We start from the raw sequence: 22,339 nt of genomic DNA on the forward strand, positions 1-22,339 counted from the left end.
TGCAGAATCATACAGCAGATGCAACACATCAGAGGCTGTGCTGTCTTTTACCAACCTCTGGTTAGTGACCTTACTAAGTTAATGAAGACAAACATTTTCTTCTTGAAGGTAGCAACAGAGAATTGAGATTATTTGAGAGAAAAGAGAAAACTGTTGAAACATATGGGGTAGAGAAAAGTACTTGTGAGGACTGGCAAAGAAGGGGTTGGTTTGCCCAAGGGACTGAACAGAAGGATTGCCTGAGAGGTGGTGGGATTTGGAGACCACTAAAACAACGAGGAGAAAAGTTACACTTGGTTCTGGAAGAGAAGAGAAAGTGCATGAGAAGTTTTGGGTTTCTTTGGGAAAGGCAAGTAGGCAATTAGGGATAAAGGATTTTATTGTCTAAGCAACTGTATGAAGGAGACATCAAGTCTTCCAGAAAGAGAGGGTGCCTTCCTTGCTGGTTACTCCTGTGTGCACATTCTGTCTGCATGTGCCTGAATGTTCACTCTGAATGGTGTACGTGCTGCAGTGACATGAGGGAACCCACGCTTTGGCGTCTTAAACATCAAAAACCACAGTTGTTTTCCTGTATGATCCTTTCTATATTAAAGAAACTTTATAGTGGATATATCACTCGTTTATGCTTTTGTGCTTTATGAGGGAGATCTTTAACAGTCTTCTGTTCATTGGAATATGCACATTTTGAAGCTATTTTTTAGCTAGTTGTTTCTTTACAGGTACCTGACTGTGAATGTGAGTACAAGCTTGACTACTTTTGAAAGACGGAAAACTACTTTAGATCTCAAATTTAAGAATTACATTCTAATGGTAATCCAGCTGGAAAACTACAATGAAATATTTTACCTGCCCTTTCCTGAGTGCTAATAATTTACAGGGATTTAGGAAATACTTGGAACAAACATTTTTGTAAGACTGAATAGTGATTGTAGACTTTCCTGCTACTGCATGTGCAAGAACCATGGAAAAGATCATCTATTGGAGGACTTCCTGTGGAAAAGGAAATTAGAGTAACGTTTCAAAAAGTTCTGAAGTAACTGTTCAAGATGAATTCCTGTTTAGGCTGTTACGACCTGCAAAATCTGGATACTTGCAATGTAGATATCCCTGCTGTGCAAGTTTTTGTTAATCTTGAGATAAGGTTCTTGAATGAAGACATTTTCAGCGTGGGAACTGCCCTTAAGTAGTATATGTATTGTGAAAGGCCTAAAGCAGTAATTTCCTTTCTTAGCTGCTGTTATAGTACAGGTTGCAGTCTCACAGTAGTTTTAATTTCTTTCTTCTCTCAGCATTCCCTTACCCCCCAAACTCAGGTACGTTTATCACAAATGCTAGCATTTTAGGTGAATCTGCTTGAGAACATTCATCTCCTTCGACATGCTACATTAACCTTCATAACTGAATATCTGTAATTCAGACACAGTATATTCTTCTTATTGTCACAGGAACAAACAAAGTATGGAACAGAAGAATAGTGATGGTCCACACATTAATTTCAGAGGTTTTTTGTTTTCTTAACATTCACAGTCTCATCAGGAACTAGATTAAACTAGAGATGCAAGGTACACAAGTGATTATTTATTTAAAGTCCAATTGGTGAGGTATTGTAATTGGAAAGCTTTTTGTGAGGAACTGAGTCATATCTACAACTCAGTGTTTCAGCCTTCTGACTTCAATTGCAGTTTGTGAAAACTGTGATGTAGGTGTAGGTAGCTTCAGAGATTGATCTTCATTTGTGCAGTGTTGTGAAATTTCAGCGTTTTTGTATCACTTAAATGGCATTTGTTTGTAATGGAGATGAACATGTTTAATTTGATCTCTATTGATGTAGTGGAAAAGAAGCATGGCTCATAAATATTTGGGTTATACATTGGTAAATGAGAAATAAGCATCCTAAGAAAAGACTTCTTTTCCCTAGAAAATAGGAAAGGCTTTTTAAGTGATATTTTCTGTGGTGACCACCCATTTGTTGTTCAGAGAGCGGGGAAATTATAATGTCTTGAGAATACCTATAGGATTGCATTGATACTTCATGGAGAAGCAGTGGGGAAGAATATGGAAGAGAGCAGGAAATTCAGGAACATGAGGACAACTGAAAAAATATAGCAATCCAAGGATGAAAAGTAAGTCCGGAAGATGAGAACTATATGCAAGTTTTGCTGAGAAAAATGGAGATCAGAAAAATACCAGACGGCCAAGTGACTTGAATAATTCATGATTGAAGGGGATAGCACATTTTTAAAAGGAATAATATGAGTCAGAGGTGAAATGAATGGAAAAAATGTAAATGTGGAATGTGACAGGCAAAATGGCAAAGAACAGAAGTTAAATATTGGTTGACCATTCAACAGCAGCAGTTAGATTGTGGGGAAGCTGGGGATAGCCAAGAAGAATCTTTAGAGGAGTCCTCAGGGTGTGTCTTCAGGATATTTAGTTCTAGGTGGAACTATTGAGCGAAAGACAGATTTTGTTTTTTTTGTTTAGAGGGAAAAAACCAAAACTCTGCATGGTTGTACATTTCTGTCTCACTTCGTTTTTTGCTCTACAGCAAAAGTATATATGCCATCTCTTACAGTTGCCATGGAAAGTACTGGTGGTTTTACACCTCTCTGTCCACTTCAGCATGAAATCGATCAGCGAAAACACTTCTAAGTGCACGCCGGTCCTTTCAGACTCGGCTCTTCTGTGTAGTCCAGAGCAACCTGGAAATTACTCACTTTTGTTTTTTGGGGTTTTTTTTTGTCTCTTTGGTAACATCTGTGTTCATCTTTGAGCTAAAATTTTCAATTTCTCTTTCAAAATGGGCAATAGTTGCCTATGTCTGATTACATTACAGATGTTTTTACCATTATTTTAATTTACAGGAACCTTATGTAACATTTCCTGTCATATTTGGCTAGCCAGGATTTTCTGAAGAAAAATCTATGCTTTTTGTGCGCACGGGAAAGGAAACAAGGATGATTTAAGTCCTGTGGGTAATGACTTTTAGTTCTCAGGAAGCAGTCTTGCAATATGTATCATGCCAAAAAAAAAGCCCCAAGTGTGGGTTCTATACATTATTCTCTCTTATAAAAGAATACAAATAATAATAATCTACGTACTACTTGTAATTTTTCTGAGGAGGTTTTTGTATGTGTTTTATATAAATTGCAGTTGATGAGAGGGACCAAGGACACTTTGGCATTCATGATACTGAAGGAAGTAGAGTCAAAGATGACTTTTGCAGGCTGAAGCAGAAAGTTTTCTGTCTATCCAAAATCTGGTTTATTAACACAGAATACTGTTTATTTAACACAGAATAATAATACCTTACTAATAAATAGACAGAAAAGAGTAGGTACTATGATCTCTGTCTTTCAGAAATCATACTTGGAGTCTGTTGACTGCAGGGATAGGAGATGATGAGAGCATGAAGGGAGCTATTCTCCCTATATTTCTAGCACAAAGAAATAAATCCGTGATAAAAGGAAGAACCCCTGATGCAGCCTTAGAAGTATCAGGAAATAAGAAGAGAGAACAGAATAATGGAGGCAAAAATTTAATCAGTCACTCTCAGGTGAAATCAGATGTTAGGAACTTAAAATTTAACTGCAAATTTCCTGATCAAACAGGAATGGAACAACTTCAATCCTGAATGACATCCAAAAAGAAATTCAAAGAAAGTAAATCATAGATGGTAGACCATCCCATTAATCCATGGGTTTTAATCATTGTCAAAAAATTACCTGCTTGATTTTTCTTGATCTAAACCAAAATAAAATATACTTCTGGAATTCCTTAACAACGTTTTCCTTTCCTATTCTTAGAAACCTTCTTAAGTAACAGGAATTGCATAAATAATCTGTCTTGGTGATTTTGTGTGGTTTATACATAAAGAATCTTTCCTAGTGTCTAGGGCTTTGCTGCTACTTTAACCAAGTATTCCTTGACTTGCTCTACCTTGGCATGCAGAATGACTGAATTCTGATGCCTTTTTAACAACTTCTTCTAGAGATAAGCATCCTGATCCCCTCCAGCCTTTTTCATCCAGAAGGAAAAACAAAACAAAGCACAACTTCCAGTGTTTCCATGAGAGTCATGTTTACTAACCACCTTTGCAGTTTGTTGGCTATTTTTTTAAAGCATTGTCTGTAAAACTTGGCCCAGTACTTCAGGTGGTACCTGATTAGTTCTGTGTCACATGGAATATCTGACTTAATTTTGTTCATCAGACTTTTGCTAATTATACTGTGAAAATATTTGCCTTTTTTCCCAATAGCATCATCTTCTAATGTCATCATCTTAATTTTATTGAACCATGTCATTCTCCAATTTTGATGTGGTTTTTTGGGTTGTGGGGTTTTTTTTTTTTTCAGCATTATGGTCATTTTGCCATCCATGGCTTTTCAGCTCAGAGCTGTCTAAAACTTTAAAAAAAAGTATTAACTGTTCTATCAGTATCAAAAATAATTACTTGTACCAGGCCCAGGATCAGTGCCTGTAAAAAACCTGTTGAGTTGCCATTCAGTTTGGCTACTGTTCACAATTACTGGTTTGATGTTTTTTAAACCACAGAAATGTCCACCATAATTTCCTACTTTGCTGTAATATTATGCAAAACAGTCAAGATCTATCACTAACTATGCTTTATACTGACAATCCATTTTTGAGGGGGTGGGGTGGGTGGGGAAGAAATCATTTCTCTTAACGAAAATACGGGCTTCATGCAACTTCCTTGAAAAATTCCTATGTGGATTTTTTTTTTGTGTGTCCTTACATGTTGTTTTTTCAGTAGCCTCAACAGAGAGGTGGTCGATGCCCCAAGCCTGCTGGTGTTTAAGAGGTGCTTGGACAATGCACTTTATAACATGCCTTAGCTCGTGGCCAGCCCTGAAGTGGTCAGGCTGTCAGACTGAATGATCATTGTGGGTCCCTTCCAGCAGAAAATTATTCTCGCGTATTTTTCCATCTTGTGTTTTGTAAAGTGACCCAGGTGCTGCCTGGAAACATGAGCCTATGTGATGGTGGAGTCCTCCATCTAAATTCCCAGGTCCCCAGTAATAAGCCATGCCTTCATTAGCGTGTAGCATGATGCAACAGGAGTAGTGGTGCTTTTGACCTGAGATTTGTACTTTGTTTTGTGATCTTTGCTGTTGAATACCCTTATCCTTAGGACTGAATGTCCCTTCAGAGCGCATTAAACGTCATCTTCATGTGTGGATTCTTTGGACAGGAGCTCAGGTGATGTGCACTGAAGGCACTCTGATGCAGAGCGAAGTGCAGTGAGGGTGATGGGGAGGTTCGCTTCTATCTAAACCGCTGGTGTATCACTCCATACACATGTGCCTCTGCCAAGAGGTCTTGGAGTACCAGCTTCGTAGCTATGGGAGAAATCTGGTTCAGGTCCCCAGGATCATCAGCAGAAGTCTTCTCCCTTTGCTTAATATTGTGTGAAGAAAATACAGATACATAGATACATACATATACAGAAGATGTGTCATGCCCTTACCGTGCAGAATCTTGTTCTACTCTTTGCTTTAGGTAAGACTTTAGTGTTTGTGCGTGTAATCCACAAAGAGCTGGTATCAGATAAGCAAGCAATAAAGATAAATGGTGAGGAACATATTTAAAGAAGACCTCAAAATATTTTTTACATGTTTCAAGCCTTTGTCTGATTTGATTTGCTCAGCAACTCCTTTGTAAGAAGAAAGATGCAAAATAACTGTAATGAAATGAACATGTCTTTTATCCCCCCATCTAATAGAACCAGAACTCTCATAATCTTTTCAGCAGACAGCATCTTCTGTAACATTTTATTCATTAATCTGTGTATCAGCTAACTCACTGGTTTTGTGGACGAAAGCAGTATGCTGTCAGAACTGCTTTACGTGGCGAGGTCAGCCCAGATGCGTGGAGCAATCGGACTCATAGAGTACGTTCTCTGGGCAGTAGTTTCTGGGTTCTTTTGTAAGACAGAGCAATAGCTGGGGAATCGCTTGAGGATTACTTTCATAAATCAAATCAGGCGCTACGCTTTGTAACAAATCTAATACCCATACTGTGAATATAACACCAGAGTCATTGGTATTGTAGGAGGCGTGTGGTGGGGATGGAATTGACTGTGCCAAGTTCATGGCAGTGTTTTGCAGAGTGAAACCAAAGGTGTGCTTGCTCTGACGTTAACGAGTTCTGCTGGGTTGGTTCTATTGAATTCTGTTTGATTTTATTTGCTATTTCATTATTGGAAATACCGTGTCTTTTAAGTTTCTTTTATATAAGTTTTTTAAATGGAGTTAACACTTAATGTTTTGCTGTGCCACCTTAGGGAAGAGTATACTCTATATGATACATTATACTGCTGAAATGAAATAGTAAGGTCTTTCTTCAGTATTTCCCGTGGGAGATTTGAGATGTTGCCAGAGCAGGTTGTAGGAGCACCAGTGGAGCCATCTAGTGTCTTTTGGAGAATTTAACAGATTACCCATGTTTTTGCTATGGCAAGGAGAAATTTATTCAAAATTAAAGGGTAATTGTTTTGCTTGAAGTGCTGGTATTTGTATTTATATTGATGTCAGTAGTCCAGGAATTTGTGAACAGGAACACAAATACATTTTTATAGTAACAAAACTGAAACTTTCTTCCAGTGAAGATTATTCTACTCAGAAATGAAATGTTTCTCCTAAAAGAGTGTTCTAACAAATGGGAAGTAATGAAACTCCATTTACTGACACTTCCAGAAAGAAACCATATCATAACTGAAAAATCAGTTGTTCTGAGAACGCGCAAAAATACTGAGCTGTAAACCAGCTTGCATTTATGGTTTGATTTTTACATTTTTTTATGTCATCAGGTAATGAGTGATTATTTTATATCTTGCTAAGAATCCAGCTTCAAAAACTGTGAGTCTTATTCTCTTAGTACTCTGGTATGGAAAATGGACCTGCTTGAAGTAGCTATGTAAAGGAACTTCACATAGAACTAATTATTTAGCTTGGTGTGACACCAAGGATTAATGTTCCAGAGCTGCGTCAGACTACACTTGGTTTATAATTAGACTAAATATATGGTTGCTTTATCTTAAATTCAAGTTTATTTTTTGTAATTCTGGGGAAAAAAAAATAAAAAACGGATCAGTGATCTGTAGTGTTCTTGAAGACTTAATTTAAAACCCTTTACCAACTTCATGAACAACTTGACTAAAGCTTTTCACCTGCCTGAAGGGCTGCCGTATAGCTGGAGCCCTTTGGAGTTTTTGGGACACAAATTAAAAGGCAGGAAATTCCAATTAGGTATTGGGGTTGGGAGCGGGGAAGCCAATGAGGGTGGTAGTACTGGAACAGGTTGCCTGGAGAACTTGCAGAATCTTTATCTTTGGAGGTGTTCAAGGCTCAACTGGAACTGGCCTTGAGCAACCCCATCTAATTAGACCTGCATTGAGCAGGGGGCTCAATTGGACTGGAAGACCTCCGGAGGTCTCTCTTGACAAATGATCTGTGATTCTCAGGTAAAAAGATGACAGCTCAGAAAAAAGTTATCTGTAACAGTCTGAACATTTGTGGGTCAAATGGATTCTTGAATAATTCCAGTTTTGGAAAACTTCAGTTTAAAGAAATGTCTAAGTAGAGTGTACTTGTCTTCTGAAGCCTCTCAAGATCACGCTACTGTGTATTTTCTAGCATCTCAAAGGGCGTTCAGCTTCCCAGGGAAATTACCTGTGATTATTTTACTTAGAAGAAGTTAGCCTCTAATAAAGCCAGTAATACAAAAGAAAGTACTAGTCTAATAGAGGCAGCAGCTACTATGGGAAACAGATGGAAAACTGCTCATAAATGTAGAGAAATACAGCCTACAAAGTCCCAAGCCATGAAGCAGAATGTTAAAATGTTCTTTCCAGATAAGCCAGTTCTCCTTTATTCTGGTTGGAAAGAAATATAGTTGTAATACCCGTGGAGTAAGTTGGTTTTGTGTGTGTTTTTTGTTGTTTGTTTTTTTGTGGTTTTGTTGTTGTTGTTGTTGGGGGAGATAGTATTATTATTTCAAAATTTCCTTTTATATTTCATTGTTAATGCCTTCAGACTATTTTATCACTATGCAAAAACACATACTGAACTTTTCCTTCAGTAATGATCAAAAGTTGTTGACCTTGAGATCCTAATCATCCTTTTGTAGCCGCAAAAGTGTCTGGGAGTTGCTTTCTCTTTTTCTGAATTTAAAAAAGCGAAGAATCATTTTATCTGAGAGCAGTGTCTTTTTTCAGTTTGCTGTCATAAAATAGCAGTTTCCAGTCAATACCAGTTTTATATTTGGTTCAAAAATCCCCAGTAATCACTTTGGAAAAAATTAAGGGAAAGAAGCCTTTTCAGTGCTCATGTTGTATTTATGCATTATTCAGCTGGGATTTTTCTAAAAATAAAATGAATTGTTTATACCTAAGGGGTACCTTATTCTTAGGTTGGAGTATGTTTATACACATGTAAAACGTGCAATGTTTATACATCTTGATAAGTTTACTTAAACATTTTCAGGGTGAACTTTACAATGGAGAATTACAATAGCATGTTCGTATATAAACATGCTGTAACAGACTTCTAGATTGTTGAATCCAATTGCCTGGTATTAGAAGTCACTGCATAATTTAATCTCCTTCACTGTGCTCTATCTTAAAAGTAATTAGGAGTTCTATATACAGTGCTCCAGCTATTGCAGAGTCTAATTTTTCATTATATGAAACTTTCTTTAAATTTCCGGTTAAAGTAGTTACCTAATTTAATTTTAGTGGAATAAAATTAACTAATAGTTGATTAATATCTATTAGCTTTTTTCTCTCCCTGGCATTTAAAATACTTCATGGAGAATATTAACATCTATTCTTGGCCTTCTTTTTCGTATGCAAAACAAGCCTGGGGTTTTTTTTTTCATATTTTCATCTCATAATAATAGTTCTTATTTCTTCTAGTCATCCTAGTAGAGTTTCTCTGTGCCAGTTCCGCTTTGAGTCGCTCTCTTTTAGGGATGGCTCCCGTAATGGCATACGATCCTCTGGGTGAAATCTTACTAGTAATACTTTTTTATTCCTAATGAAGAGATTTTGTTTCCCTTTTTATGGCTGTGTTCGTGCTACTGTTTACTGCTCATTTTACAGTCAAATAAAACTTCACGTTCCTTTTCCTCAAGGTGATGCCAAGATGATGATCTTCCAGCCCGTGCAAGAATTTTTCTTTTGGCACTTCAGTACATGATTTCACATGTGATATTGTTCAGCTCATCACATTTCTCTTTAGTCATTTCTTTATGAACTTTGTCATCCTTTACCGGGGTACTTGCATTTCACTAGACTGACATTGCCTCTTCTAGAGCAATAGAAACTTGACTACAAATACTTTTGTGCTTATGGGGCTTTAAGGATCACGTTTCACGATAGTTTAAATGGACTTTACACAACAGCTTCTGCTCCGCTAGCCCGGTGATCACGTTTGCATACTTCCACATTATTTTTTTTGTATTGTATCTTTTAAACTTAAGCTGTTCATTTTGGCTGCTTGGAAAAAAGTCACACAGTGTTGATTCTGAAGTGGTTGTTACCTTTTACACTGGGTGGAGGTGACTCACTGGTTTGTTTTAGTTCGGGATGTTGTCTTGTTTCACAAGTGCGGCATTTTAATTTTTTTTTAATGAATCTCAATAGGATTGAGACGAGAGAGGAACAAAGCAGTAATTTAAAATTGTCTGTATACTTTCAGGGCCAAACATTATTCAGTTAAATATTCTCTCACTTCTCCAAATCCTTACAACTTCAGACTTCATGTTGTCATCTGCAGTGGCAAGTAACTAAGACAGTCTTTGTACATAAAAAGTATGCGTGGTTGCAATCAGGGTATTTCATGAAAACCATTAATTATTCTTATTTCCTGTATTTATTTAAAAGATAATTTGCACAGTGTCTGGATGTTCATTGCGCAGGAGGAAAGTCCCATTCGAATGCAGCATATCATGACTTGTGAAGTAAAAATGTCAATGCATGAAACACTGATGGTTAGGGAATGTCATCACTGATGGAATGCAGCTAAATTTACCAGATTTTATTACAAGATATATTATAAATGATATAACAGAATTAGCATTTAATACAGAATTGCCTGTGAGATTCTGCATGGATGCTAACCAGGTGGTGTCTACAGAGCAGCAAGATGTTAACGGTACCTAAACAAACCAGTTTTATTTTTATGATTGCATTCTGAAATTGAAAATTTTAAATTAGAAAAAAGGTCAAAGTCACTGGGGAAGTGAATTGCTGCCAAATTGTGTTTTAAAATAGCATTTTAAATCAGAAGCACCCTTACAGTTGTTAGTATTCCATTCTTTTCTATAACTTCAGTAGTTTTTCAGAATTAAATGCTTACCATTGTAATTAAGTCAATTAACTTAGGGGATGTACCTAAGTCTTCAGATAGAATGTTTGAAAATCCTGACTTTCTTAAGGTTTTGATTTGACAAACTAGTAAAGTTCTCGTTTTTAAGTATGTATGTAAACCTTGTAATTGTTAGTAGGATTAAGTACATGATTTTCTTTCCAAGAGTGGATTGCAATGTTATGAGAAGCAAATATAGATATAATTTTGATTTTAAGTGCTTTGTAATTTGGAACAAGTTTTTAAATTTTGTAAATTCCTAAGTTACAAATACAGTTTAACAAGGTAAAATAACCATTTTGTGTAAAGAATGGGTAGTAGAAGCAAAGACGTCTTTAGGTATGGGTTTTCTGCCTGGCTGTAAGATTCACACTCATCTCGTGTAAAGCAGTGAGCTCGCCAGTGAAGTATCAGAAAGATACGTGGGTAGGGTATACAACCTATTTATTCATAAATTATCTAAATAAGACAGTAAATTGGTGTCATAATTGCTGATGATTGTTGGTTAGGCTACATTACCTAATACAGCAAAAATGAAGACATGTTCTGAAGAACTGTAAAACCTTACAAGGCAGGAAAAGGCATGTGGTTAAGTATAAAGTGATGTGTGGCAAAAACAGTCTTGAGCTTATATTTCTGTAGTGAAGGGCTGTGAGCCGACCAGTGAGTAATGAAATACTGGGGTTATAATGTATAGTTCTGTGAAAACTTAATGCTTGGTGTTCACTTGGTTCACTGGCTAGAAACTAGGAAACGAATAGAGCGCAGAATGGTGAATGTTAGCCTGTCATTTAAACCCATGATATGGTTGTATTTTTAGGTTTATGCACAGTTCTTGTTCCTTTGTCTCAAACAGGGAAGACCTGGTACAGGCAAGGATAGAGAAAAGTAAAGCTCTGGGGCTTCTGTAATTTCCAGCTGAGTGATGACCCTACTTCACTTCTGCCCTTACTTGCTTTTTTCTTGTGTTCTGCTTCTCGTATTTCTCCTTCTCACAATTAGGAGCGTGTAGCTGGGAGATGTGACGCAGTCCAGATGATGGGCAGACAGTATAATGCTTAAGGTGAGAGTCAATTAGGAATGTAGACATGCTGTTGTGTGAGGTAGCTTAGATAAGAATGACAGGAAGGAAGGAAAAGTTACTTGTTTCATTTGTAATAAATTCTTGATGCCAGGTGTATTCATCCTTAGTGTTCTGAGGTTTAACTGCTGTGTCAAACAAAGAAATAGTTTGTCAAAGGAAATAAAAATCCTGTAGGGCTTTATCAGGCCACTCCAATACTGTCAGCTGCTGAATAATTAAGAAAAGAAGAAAAAGCTTCTGTGACTCAGATTATTTTTCCATCTATTATGTCATAGTATTGCCACTGAGTCTCAAGGTCTAGACTAGCATTTTGTTAACAAGGCAAAGGTTATGCAAATATATTCCAAGTATCAGTAGCAGCAGGTCTGTCAAAGCAACAATTATGCACAATCTTGAGCAAGCACTCTCCATGAATAGAGCGCTTCAGAGTGCCAGAATTTGTGATGTGGAAAAGTATTGTGTAAATTTGCTTTGTTACCTAAAGAAAATTTAACAGTAGTTTCATTTGTTGTTTGGTTCTGCCGGGAGGAAAAAGGAATGTTTTTTACACGCTGTGTGTCTTTGATTTTATAACAACCTAACAAAATGTAAATCAAATTGTAATAGGAGTACTTTGGAAACAATTGAATGTGTGAGTTGTGGGTAGGAGTAGCCTTTTAACAGTTCATTGCGTGTTGCTTTTAAAATCATCAGTGTACGTTTTGTTAACTTCAAGTTCATGTTTAATATGCAGATAAATATGTCAATAAATTAAACCTTTCATTCATCTAATGAATGAATATCCTTCGAAGTTGGATAGCTATATTCTAACCATGGAAATTGACTACAAGATTATTTTGCACTTACTTCATAATCCTTTGTTCGTGAACAGATTACTGTGTATTTCGGAAAGTATGAGTGTAGACAAGAAAGCACTGGACACTGTAATAATTTAACTTTCCCTGCTAGAAAAAGAATTTACTTGATTCTGTTATGTGTACAAATTCCTTCTTCATTAATATCCATATTACGGAGAGAAAAGTTAATTACTGATTTAGGTAAGGAAGAAAACATATTTAGACAGCACAAAACAAAGTGGTACAGGGAGGAAAAGTATCTAGTAGAGAAAGTACACTTTTTTTGTTCATTTAACACACAGGTCTCGTCTTTTGAAACTGTAATTTTTCATATATGGTGTTGTGGTCCTTATGCATAGCTGATTGCAACTGATCAGTGATTGATCAGTAAAGCCGATTAAATGATAAATCTGTGTGCCTTTTCCCCAGTCTTGAAACCCTGAATTTAATTTCAGATTCCTCTGAGACTGCGTGTTAATGCTGCAGAAAAGATGGTGTGATTTGCTCATTCCCTGCATGTTGAAAAAAAATAGTGTCTGCAATGACTGTGGCTACAGATTCTAGTATTCTTATATTCATGGGCTAGAAAAATATTTATACACAGTTGTTAAATGTTTATACACAGTTGTTACGTTTCTGGTGTTAATTTGCACTTTCTGACTTGCTGATGTATATCCAGAATTTCTTTCTGTTTTCTACAGGGTTTTAGCAACTGAATTAAGCAGAACTTCCTTTTAAAGCCCAGTAGCAATGTTTCTTTTGAGTTCAATGAAGCACCATTACATCTTTAAGGAAAGTATGGATTTCTGTGGGTTGTTGGGGAATGGAGAGGAGATTTTGGTAAAGATACCTTTTAAGATGTTAGTATAGAAAGAATAAGGAAATAATGCATAAGATTTATCAAATCTAAGGGAAGTTGCTTTATTACCTTTTCTTACAGTTAAAAATAGTTGTAGAAATAGAACTTTAATAATTAGATCAACATTCACCCTTAAAAAGCGATTGTGCAAACTGCCGGCAGAAAAGCTACAAGACCATCAAAACTTCTTGCAGTAATGTTAAAGTAATAGCAGTTATTAGGAGAACTGAAATAACAGGCAGATTCGTTGACACGTATAGTACATACTGGATCTGATGGGGCAGTGTGGTTTTATTGGCTGTGGAAATAACTGTGCAATTATCTACTTGCTTCAGAGCTATGCTGAATGCTGGCTGCTTCCACTCGTGGCAGAATGGAAGTAGAACCGTGTGTGGTTCTGCCTGCAAAACCCAAACCATCCTCAAGTGGTGTAGTGGGACAGTCCTGCATCAGTAAAGACCGTGAATCCTTCAGTGATTCACATTTTTTTTTTAAGTCCAGTTATTCCTCTCAACTCTTCGATTTCAATCATCGTGGAAAGTGAGCATTTTTGTAAAGTGTATCTGGCAGTTCTGCTACCTGATTCACTGTTTTTCCCAGGAAATTGTTCTCTGCTCTGTGGTCCTTATTGTCACCACCCTGTGTTCCCTGGAGGTTGTGTGAGAACAGGAGAGGGAATGGAAACCAGTACAGAGAGTCAGAGGTGTAAAGGAAGCTGGTCATCTTTGAAGTTAAAATCAGCGTTAATGAAGCTGAGAGTCACAAGGAATGTTTGGTAGACCTGAGATGATGATGCAGGTATTCAGCTGTTCCTGCATTATGTCCGCGGAACCTTGTAGAACTGGACTGCCCTGTTGCCGTGAAGGCTAAACCAACATATGCCTCCAACTAAAATCCCTGGATGCAGCAGTGTAACGTCAGAGAAATATTTATGATCTTTCTGATGGGTGGTGTCTTGCCCTTTGGGCTGTCAGCTCTCATGAATGAAAAGCAAATCATTCTGATGGCTTGGTTTTCTTGGCACATCTGAATGGTGACAGCCTGTTATATTTTAGATATATTATGTAATAAAGATGGCATACATAACAAGGTTGCATATTTTATAACAAAGGTGTTAACTCTGGCTAGCTGCAAATTGCATAAAATAATGCAATTTGATCTTAATACAAAAATTAATTACAGGATAATTAAGAAAGGGCATTTTGTCGGGGGTGGGGTGGGTGGTGTTATGTCTTCAAGTTATATGGAAAGAAATATTTAATTTTTAGAATGTATGCATACCTTTTTTAAGTGGGAGTACATAATATGTAAATATTCACCAGTTCATAAAACATTTCTGTGGTCCTAACACATGGAATAAAATTATTGTTATAGCCCTCAAATTCAAAAATATGAACTTTCTTTGTTCTGTGGAAATTGCTTTTTATGTCTTCCTGGTTTGAGATCTTTTGTTAATCAGCAGCTGAGACTCATGTTTGTAATTTTGTAGCAGAAAACCCAGCCTAAACTGAACTGTTAGTTCTCAGACAGATACAGGGGCTTCTTCCAGAACTGTAATTAAATTTTTTATAAAGCTATGAACGTAATGACAAGGTTCATTGATAAGTTGATAGATGTTACAATTTTTTGCAAACATGAAAACCTTGTCAACTTCCCACTTGCCAAAGGCTTTTTTATAGAATATTCAGATTGGTTTTTTTAATGGGGGGTGTTGCACTGAGGCAGAGTAACTCTCACAGCAGTTTCCAGGTAGGATGCTGGAAGTCCCAGGGTTTTACAACTGGAGTACTTCGTGGTTTGCTTCTAGATGTGCCTCGCACAGTGCAGCCGTGAAGGAAAGTCGCAGCTGTCTGAGAGCTCCTGAGTGACCCAGGTGAAGTGAGTCAATGACATCAAACCAGGTCTGTACCCATTCCCTCATTACAGCCAGTGCTAATTGGCACCCCTGTTGGCAGTCTCAGTGGAGGCAACTGAACCAAAGCACCAGATTGGTCTCCTCGTTTGATGTGCATTGGCAAGAGTTAGCTGAAAAGCTTGTTTTCCCTTGGTTTTCTCAAAGAAACCATTTATTCTGGTTGAGTAGAAGGCAGTTTTCACTGTTGATAAGGGATCATTGCTTCCCAGCTTTCTGTGTATTCATACATCGAATTTGTAAGGGGAGCAACGGTGAAAGGTCAAGAGCAAGTATTGTTACATACACATAAAAAATGCTGGAGCACCATGAAAGCGTAATTGTACTTTTCTGTGAAATTACTTGGATGATTGATGTCACAGCAACCTCTGTGACAACGGAGAGAAACTAAATAAGGGAAAAGATTTTTCTCTTGTTTATTTTGTAGGAGCTATATTCATGCTTTACTTGTTTTTCTTATGCTCACCCCTCTCAGATGAGTAAAATGAAAAGGAAATATTTTTGTAAAGGATTGTAGAATGCCAGAGGTTAACTGAAAGAAGAGCCTGAAATACATTAGGACGCTTTGAACTCTTTCTCATTCTGCTCTTTCATATAACTGAGAAATGTGGATCCAGTGCTGTCTGTCAGAATTATTATGCTATGTGTCACAGTATAATACAATAAAACACTGTCTTATGACCTAACAGAGGGTCCCAAATCCAAGGTTCTGTGTTATTTTTCAACTGTAGCAAACAGTACAAGATTTCTGTGAGCTCTTGAGGCTGTTGTGTGATAGAATCTATTAAGGCCCCTACAACATACATAGCAGCTGAAATAACTTTTTATTATTTTTAAAAACAGATAGTTTGTCAATGTTCCCAGTGTTCTTTTAAAAGCTTGAATACTTTTTTTTCCTGGAAAATGTCAAAATTGATAAAGAGGCCATGAGCATGTTGAATACTTTGAGGTTAGAGGTTGCTTAAGTTGTAGCAGTTGGGAATGTATCAAAAATTACCACTCTATCAACACACACACACACACGCGCGCGCGCGCGCGCCCCAGCCAAATAAGAGCTAAACATATGACAAGTACTGTTTGCTTTTTTATGTTCTCAGACCATAATCTCTGAAATTGGCTTAGATTTCTATATAGGTATCTTCAAGTCATTCTGTATGAAACCCTGCAAATTTTACTTCTACATTTGTAAGAGAGGGGCTAAAAGCTCTTCACAGCTGTTTTGTTTCTAAAATATTCTGAGTATTTAAAGTGCTGTTCAAGTATGAAGTTTATTTTTTCTTTTAAGCAGGACAATTGGATTCAGTTAGCTTGTAACCTTCAAAGATCACGTAATATGATTAAAAAGCTCTCTCAGTGACCCTTTGTAGTGTCTTAACAGCTTTTAATGCTATCCCCAGGACGCACTTAAAACGCCAAACCCCTTGGTCTGCAATGTTGTGATATGTGCTGGTTTATTAGGTGTTTAGGGGCGTTCCCTGGTTTACCTTTCCTGCTTTTTCCTCTGAGCACTGTTTGTGCAATATATTAAGAAAGAAAGGGTAATAGAGTTTCACACTAGGTGAGAGTATGGTCATGGAACATAATTCCTCTAATGCCCAAGGAAAACAGTGGAACACTGAAACAGAAAGCAAGAAGAATTTCTACAAACCTGGGGAGAGCAGAAGGCATGTGACTGTAGGGAATAAACATTTTTAGGATAGGATACATAGTTTTTTATTACTTATTTCAGGTTATTCTGGAAACAGGATTTACAAGTGATGTAAACAAAAATCCAAAGGTAAAAGGAATGGAGGCTAAATAAAGCATTTTTAGAGAAGACTATGTGTGTAACAGACAGTTCTTATTTGAATATAGGCGTAAAGAATAGTAGACAAGGGAAGAGTTTTATTATGTTCTAATAATTCAGATGAATTCTTGGTAAAATATTTTTCTTTAAATAAACGTGTCATGCTCATAATCTAATAGATTAGTCCTTGTTGTCGCTATCATCATTGTTACTAACCTATAAAAAAAAAAAAGTTGATACTTGTATTTCCTTTCATAAGGTAATAAATCTTTTATAGCTGTATACTTGGCTTGATTAATTGAAATGTATGAGGTACCCAATATGCTTAAAATTGTTTCTTCTAGTCCACAAAGAAATTCAGGGAACTGGCATGAACATTTTAATGTAGTCATTGCAATCTCGTGAAAAGCACCTGTTCTTGGTAAAGATTTATATTCACAGAGACAAGCTATATCCACTATTGATACACAAAATGCAGCATATAACAAAGATGTTATATTCGGAAGCTGTTATTTCACACAGCTGAAAGGCTGACATGAAAATGTCTTATCTAATTCCTTTTCAGTTTTTTTTATTTGCAAACTCCAAAACATTTTCCAGCTGAAGTATCTCTCTACCAAAGAGTACATTTCAACCTCAAATATACTTCTGTTTTAATTACCTTTTCCTAGTTGCAAAGAGGTGGCAGACCACAAATCAAAGGGCACTTCCCAAATGTAATAAAATTTCTAGCAAGTTGTAAATTTCAGAATAATTTTTCAGATTGGTTGGTAGCACTGTACAGCCATTCATAGTTCATAGCTGCTGACATGGATTACTGTCTGTTGGGGGAACTTGACAGTGGCAATTTATAATTTTGTCCAGATCTCATTTATTTTCATCTCCCACATATGGAAATTTAAAGTTCTTTCATTCGCACAAGTTGTAAAGTTAGAAACACTGCCCAGTTGGGCAAAGTAGTGCAGATTTTCAAGAAAATTCCTCTCATTATATTGAGGGGAAATACAATCTCAAAACTATAACTATACAGCTTAAATTGGTTTAAATCTCTTAAGTGGATCATTGTGCTTTTCAGGAACTGTCAGTTGTTATTAAGCTGGATAGTTGTATTTAATTATAAGCTGGACAGCAATCAATTAAAAAATGCATATGTGTGATCGTGATATCCCTCGTGAAATCTGTGCATTGAAGGTATTTCCTGGATTTTGTGCCATGTTAAATACGTTGATTCATCCTGCTGTAATGAGGATACCATTGTGCAGCTAAGTGTTCTTCCATATGATTGTGTTCATCACCTCCTCCTTTTAACAGAGCTTGTATTATTTTTTTCCCCTCTCTCTCTCTCTCTTTTTTCCCTATGGTGGGTTGGTTTGGGTGTTTTTGTTAAGCTTTGTAGCATTTTCTCACTCCTGTTGGATGGGTGCCAAAAGGTTTCCCATCCCCTGTTTGTACGCTGTTTTACAATGGTAGCCACTGGAGTGGACTGAGTTGTGTCAGCGCCAGTTGCCTTGACGTTAAGCTGGCTTGAAAGGTGGATTAGACAGAAGCTGGTATTTTGAAAAAAAAATTCTTTTCGAAATGACCGTAACGCTGATGTGTCAAAAGATATATGGGCGGCTGTCATCCTTTTGTAGCTGAAACAGTTAAAGGAATCGCTCCCCATCCATTCAGGGCTGCTCATGTAACTTAGAATTATATATGTTAAGCTGGTGGACCTTGTAATAATTTGAATGCTGATCACTGTGGCTGAAGAGCAGTTGTCCAAACTGTAATCAAAACTCGAAGGTGGAGGCAGTAACTTCTTGTTAGGGGCAGAAATATGTTGTGTTTGGCAGGCACTGCTTAAAAATGCAGCAGCATGTCGGTTAATCTTTTTAAATATGTGAAATTCATGGAGATTTTGAAAGATAGGTGAATTATGTGATTGTAAGTCACCTTATATATCTAAGCACGAATGAAACATCCAGGTTTAGACACCCAAGAAAGCACTGGGCACCTCGGAGATGTGTCATCTTCTCCCTTGCCGCGCCTCTTTCCCTTCCTGCTACATAGCAAGAACCATCTTAAATCTAAGAAAGAAGAACGCTAAGCACAAAAACGCATGCAAAACTCCTCCCCAGTGGTCAGGTGCCTGAATCGAAACTACACCGAGGTATTTTATCTGCTTATGATCCAGTGTGCCTCAGTTACCCAATTACTTTTGTAATGGTGAATACCACTAAAAAGAAAGGTGTTTGTCTCATGACAGGAGCCCAGAAGTTTTTTAACCAGAAGGCTGTGCAGTCCGGTTCTTCCTTGTCTGCTTCTCCTCTACATCCAAGAACCGTTTGTGCTTTTCTGCACTTTGGCCTCGCTTGACTAGGAACCATGCTTAGCACAGCAGGTGCCTGAGTGGTCAGGGCATTGCTGCTGAACGGGAACGGTGTCCCTTTGAGTTCCTGCATGCTGGAGAAATGAAATTTTAGTCTCGTTTCCATTTCTTTGAGATGAAGCAGGAAGGGAGTAAAGAGTTAAAGAAGCTTAAGTAGCCGCTGATGGGTGGGTTTGACCAGTTTTGACATATGACAAGTACTTCAACTGTTACTTTGGGAGTAACTCTATTGCTTCTGAGACAAGTGTGTGCGGCTAATTCCTGCTATACGTAGGGGAGGTCACTGCGCTGTTATAATTAAAGTTGAGTCTATTTATTATTTTCTTACAGGAAACAGATTCAACCTCTTCTAGGACAGTTTAGCCAGGCAGAAGCTCTGTTAATCTCCTCTGGAGTTGAGCCAGGGACTCTGGATGGAGTTCTCTTGGATGCTGGTTGTTCTTCTATGCAGTTTGATACACCCGAAAGAGGTTTTTCTCTGCAGAAGGATGGACCTTTGGACATGAGGATGGATAGTGACAGGTACCCGTCAATAAAATATTTCTCCTTGACACTCAAAAAGTGTGCTCAGCAACCCCTGTGCATTTTATGTTCCCTTAAACTGAAGAACTCTCATTATCAACCCATATCTAATTTTGCATAAGCAGACTGTCTTTTGCCGCAAAGCTTTTTTTGATCTTGATACTTGGAACCCTGGTTATCCTCTTTTTCTTCTTTGAAATAAGAGGAAAGTTCCAGTGGTAAGTAATAAAACCGGTAACATTTTTATTAACTATACCATTAAAATTTTACATTTTTGGAGTCTGTGTATACAGTCACAGGGGCATCTCGCTTTGAGGCCTGTCTTCTCCCTGTTATTTCTGTGGTTTCCCAGACTGTGCTTCATTTGCAGGCTTACAACCCCCTTACTGCAGTCCCTTTCCTTTTCTGCGACATTTACTATTTGTGGAACCTTCACTTGAACACGTTCAGTTGCTCCCTCAGGAAAGGAGCAACCTCCCTCTTTTCTGCAATGGCCATCTGACCCAGTTACTCCTCTCTGAAAGGAATGCAATATAAAATAAACAAACTAAATCCCATCCTTAATATCTGCCAGTGGAAATCAGATAGCAACATTGCTTTTAGCACACTATTATAATGTCTTGCATACCCGTAGATTTATTGTAAGCTTTCCTTAACTGTATTATAAGCTCGCTTTCACATTGTGTAGAAGGTAGGCTTACTTAATTGTCAAATTAACAATTACTAAATAAATCACCTCTATTTACATTATTAGCATTGGATTTTAGTATATTCAAGGGCATGAATATCAATGGTGGAAGGATAATTTCTACTTACGTAGCAGTTTTCATCTTCATACAACCTAATATATTTCTGTGGCATTTTGCTTTTTACATGAAGACCCAAAGATCTCTGTTGTATAATTGATGGTGTAATGACATAATGCGTTACTGGGAGAATGATAGTTTTTGCTTTGTGTTCCAATGAACCTGTAGCCTTAAGAAATGTTATTTGATCTTTCATTGCTCACACGGACCCAATGCGAAGCCTCAGTTTCTAAGGAGTTATCTTAACACATTAATATTAAGCCTTAACACAACAAATTTCATGATACTCACTTTTCCAGTTTGTGTAAAAAGCTCACATGATCCTCCTGGGATTCAGATTTCACGAATCTGAACTCCCGGCTTATATTTGCATCGTGAGGATGCATACATGGACCAGGAGCATAAGAACAAAGGATACCTGTGGCATTACAAAAGCCTTACGCTATGGTTGTTGCTATGATACTACTTGCCTCTGATTTTTAAGTTTTGTTATCTTTTGTAAGATACTGCAGGAGAGTAATAAGTGCCTGAAAAATATTCTGCATGATCACGTCTGCGTAGAAGAGAATTTATTATGTAGGTTGCATGTTTTCTCAGATAAGTAAACCCATATATGATGTTTATACGATGCCTTGATTTATTTCAGTAGCAAAGTGACAGAGATTTTTAAAAAATAATTGCATGGCTTATGCTGTTCATCCTGTAATAATTCCTTTCATTTGTAATATTAGGTCATTTGTATTCTCTCCAAACAGTATTTGGATGTAAATTCTTATGCCTATTAGTGAAAGGTAAATTGTTTTCACACCAGTGAAAGGAGAGATTTTTGAAATTAGTTCTGGCTAGAAAAAAACATATAATGCAAGGTGACTAAAATGAACCCATATAAGGGGAAAGTTTTATTCTAAAGTGGGCTAAATAAGAAATCACACAGCATTTCCATTTTACCATGATATTGAGATGTATTTATTTTTGTCAACTCATAGTTTGGATAATAAAAACGAAAAAGCATAGTTTGTGATAATACCTGTTTCAGTTTCTTACGTTTCAGCTGTTCTAGTTGATGTTAAGCACAAACTCCATTTAAAGTAGCAAAGAAAAAGTATTTAAAAGGTGCAAGCTGTATCTGTTTTCATGGGGTTGCTGTCTCTTAGTTGAAAACCTCAAAGGCACTTATATGCAGTGTGTGTTTGACTTTATGTCTCAATGCTATGAAGCTTCACCTCTTGTCAATGAAAACTGACGTCAGTGAACTAATTGGCTCTTCTTGTGCGTAGGTACCCTGACATGCCCACTGCTGCTGATGTTGTGAATGCTTTAGATCAACAGGCGCTTGCGTCCATCCTGAGAACATACGGGGAGGAGAGGCACGCCAAGAAAATCGCTTCAGCCATCGTTCAGGCACGCAGCATATACCCCATCACCAGAACTCAGCAGCTTGCAAGCATTGTTGCAGGTACTCTCATTAATTCTTCACAGTGGCTGAGGAGAAAAAATATTAATCCCCACAGTCCCAGAGGGATCTATTTGTACTTGAAATCATGCAGGATCTAATCCTGCCTATTCTGCTCTGGTGTCAGTGTGCTCCCTTTTTTTGATTTTTTTTTTTCCTTTTTATTTAATCTCCCACTTTTTCTATTGTAGTTTAATAATTAGTTTAATAATGGATTTTACATGAAGTGATTTGTCGTTTTGCCAACCAAGTTGAAACACAGAATGACAGCAACCTAGGGAATTCTTTATCCCAGCTATAGATAAGCCTTCAAATATCA

The 22,339-nt window shown here is 37.2% G+C and overlaps 1 protein-coding gene across 9 annotated transcripts in view; it reads left to right on the forward strand.

Moving 5' to 3' along the window:
• Positions 1 to 22,339, forward strand: part of METTL15 (methyltransferase 15, mitochondrial 12S rRNA N4-cytidine) — a 94,989-nt gene that overhangs the window by 64,706 nt on the left and 7,944 nt on the right. For 7 of the 9 annotated variants that reach the window (XM_056353337.1, XM_056353336.1, XM_056353335.1 and 4 more), the window contains exons 4-5: positions 19,570 to 19,761; positions 21,845 to 22,023. In XM_056353337.1, coding sequence (XP_056209312.1) covers positions 19,570 to 19,761; positions 21,845 to 22,023 — 371 coding nt within the window. The remainder of the gene's footprint in view (positions 1 to 19,569; positions 19,762 to 21,844; positions 22,024 to 22,339) is intronic. The other 2 variants (XM_056353338.1, XM_056353332.1) reach the window with 2 other exon arrangements.

The sequence above is a fragment of the Falco biarmicus genome, chromosome 10, assembly GCF_023638135.1.
Source record: "Falco biarmicus isolate bFalBia1 chromosome 10, bFalBia1.pri, whole genome shotgun sequence".
NCBI classification, from domain to species: domain Eukaryota; kingdom Metazoa; phylum Chordata; class Aves; order Falconiformes; family Falconidae; genus Falco; species Falco biarmicus.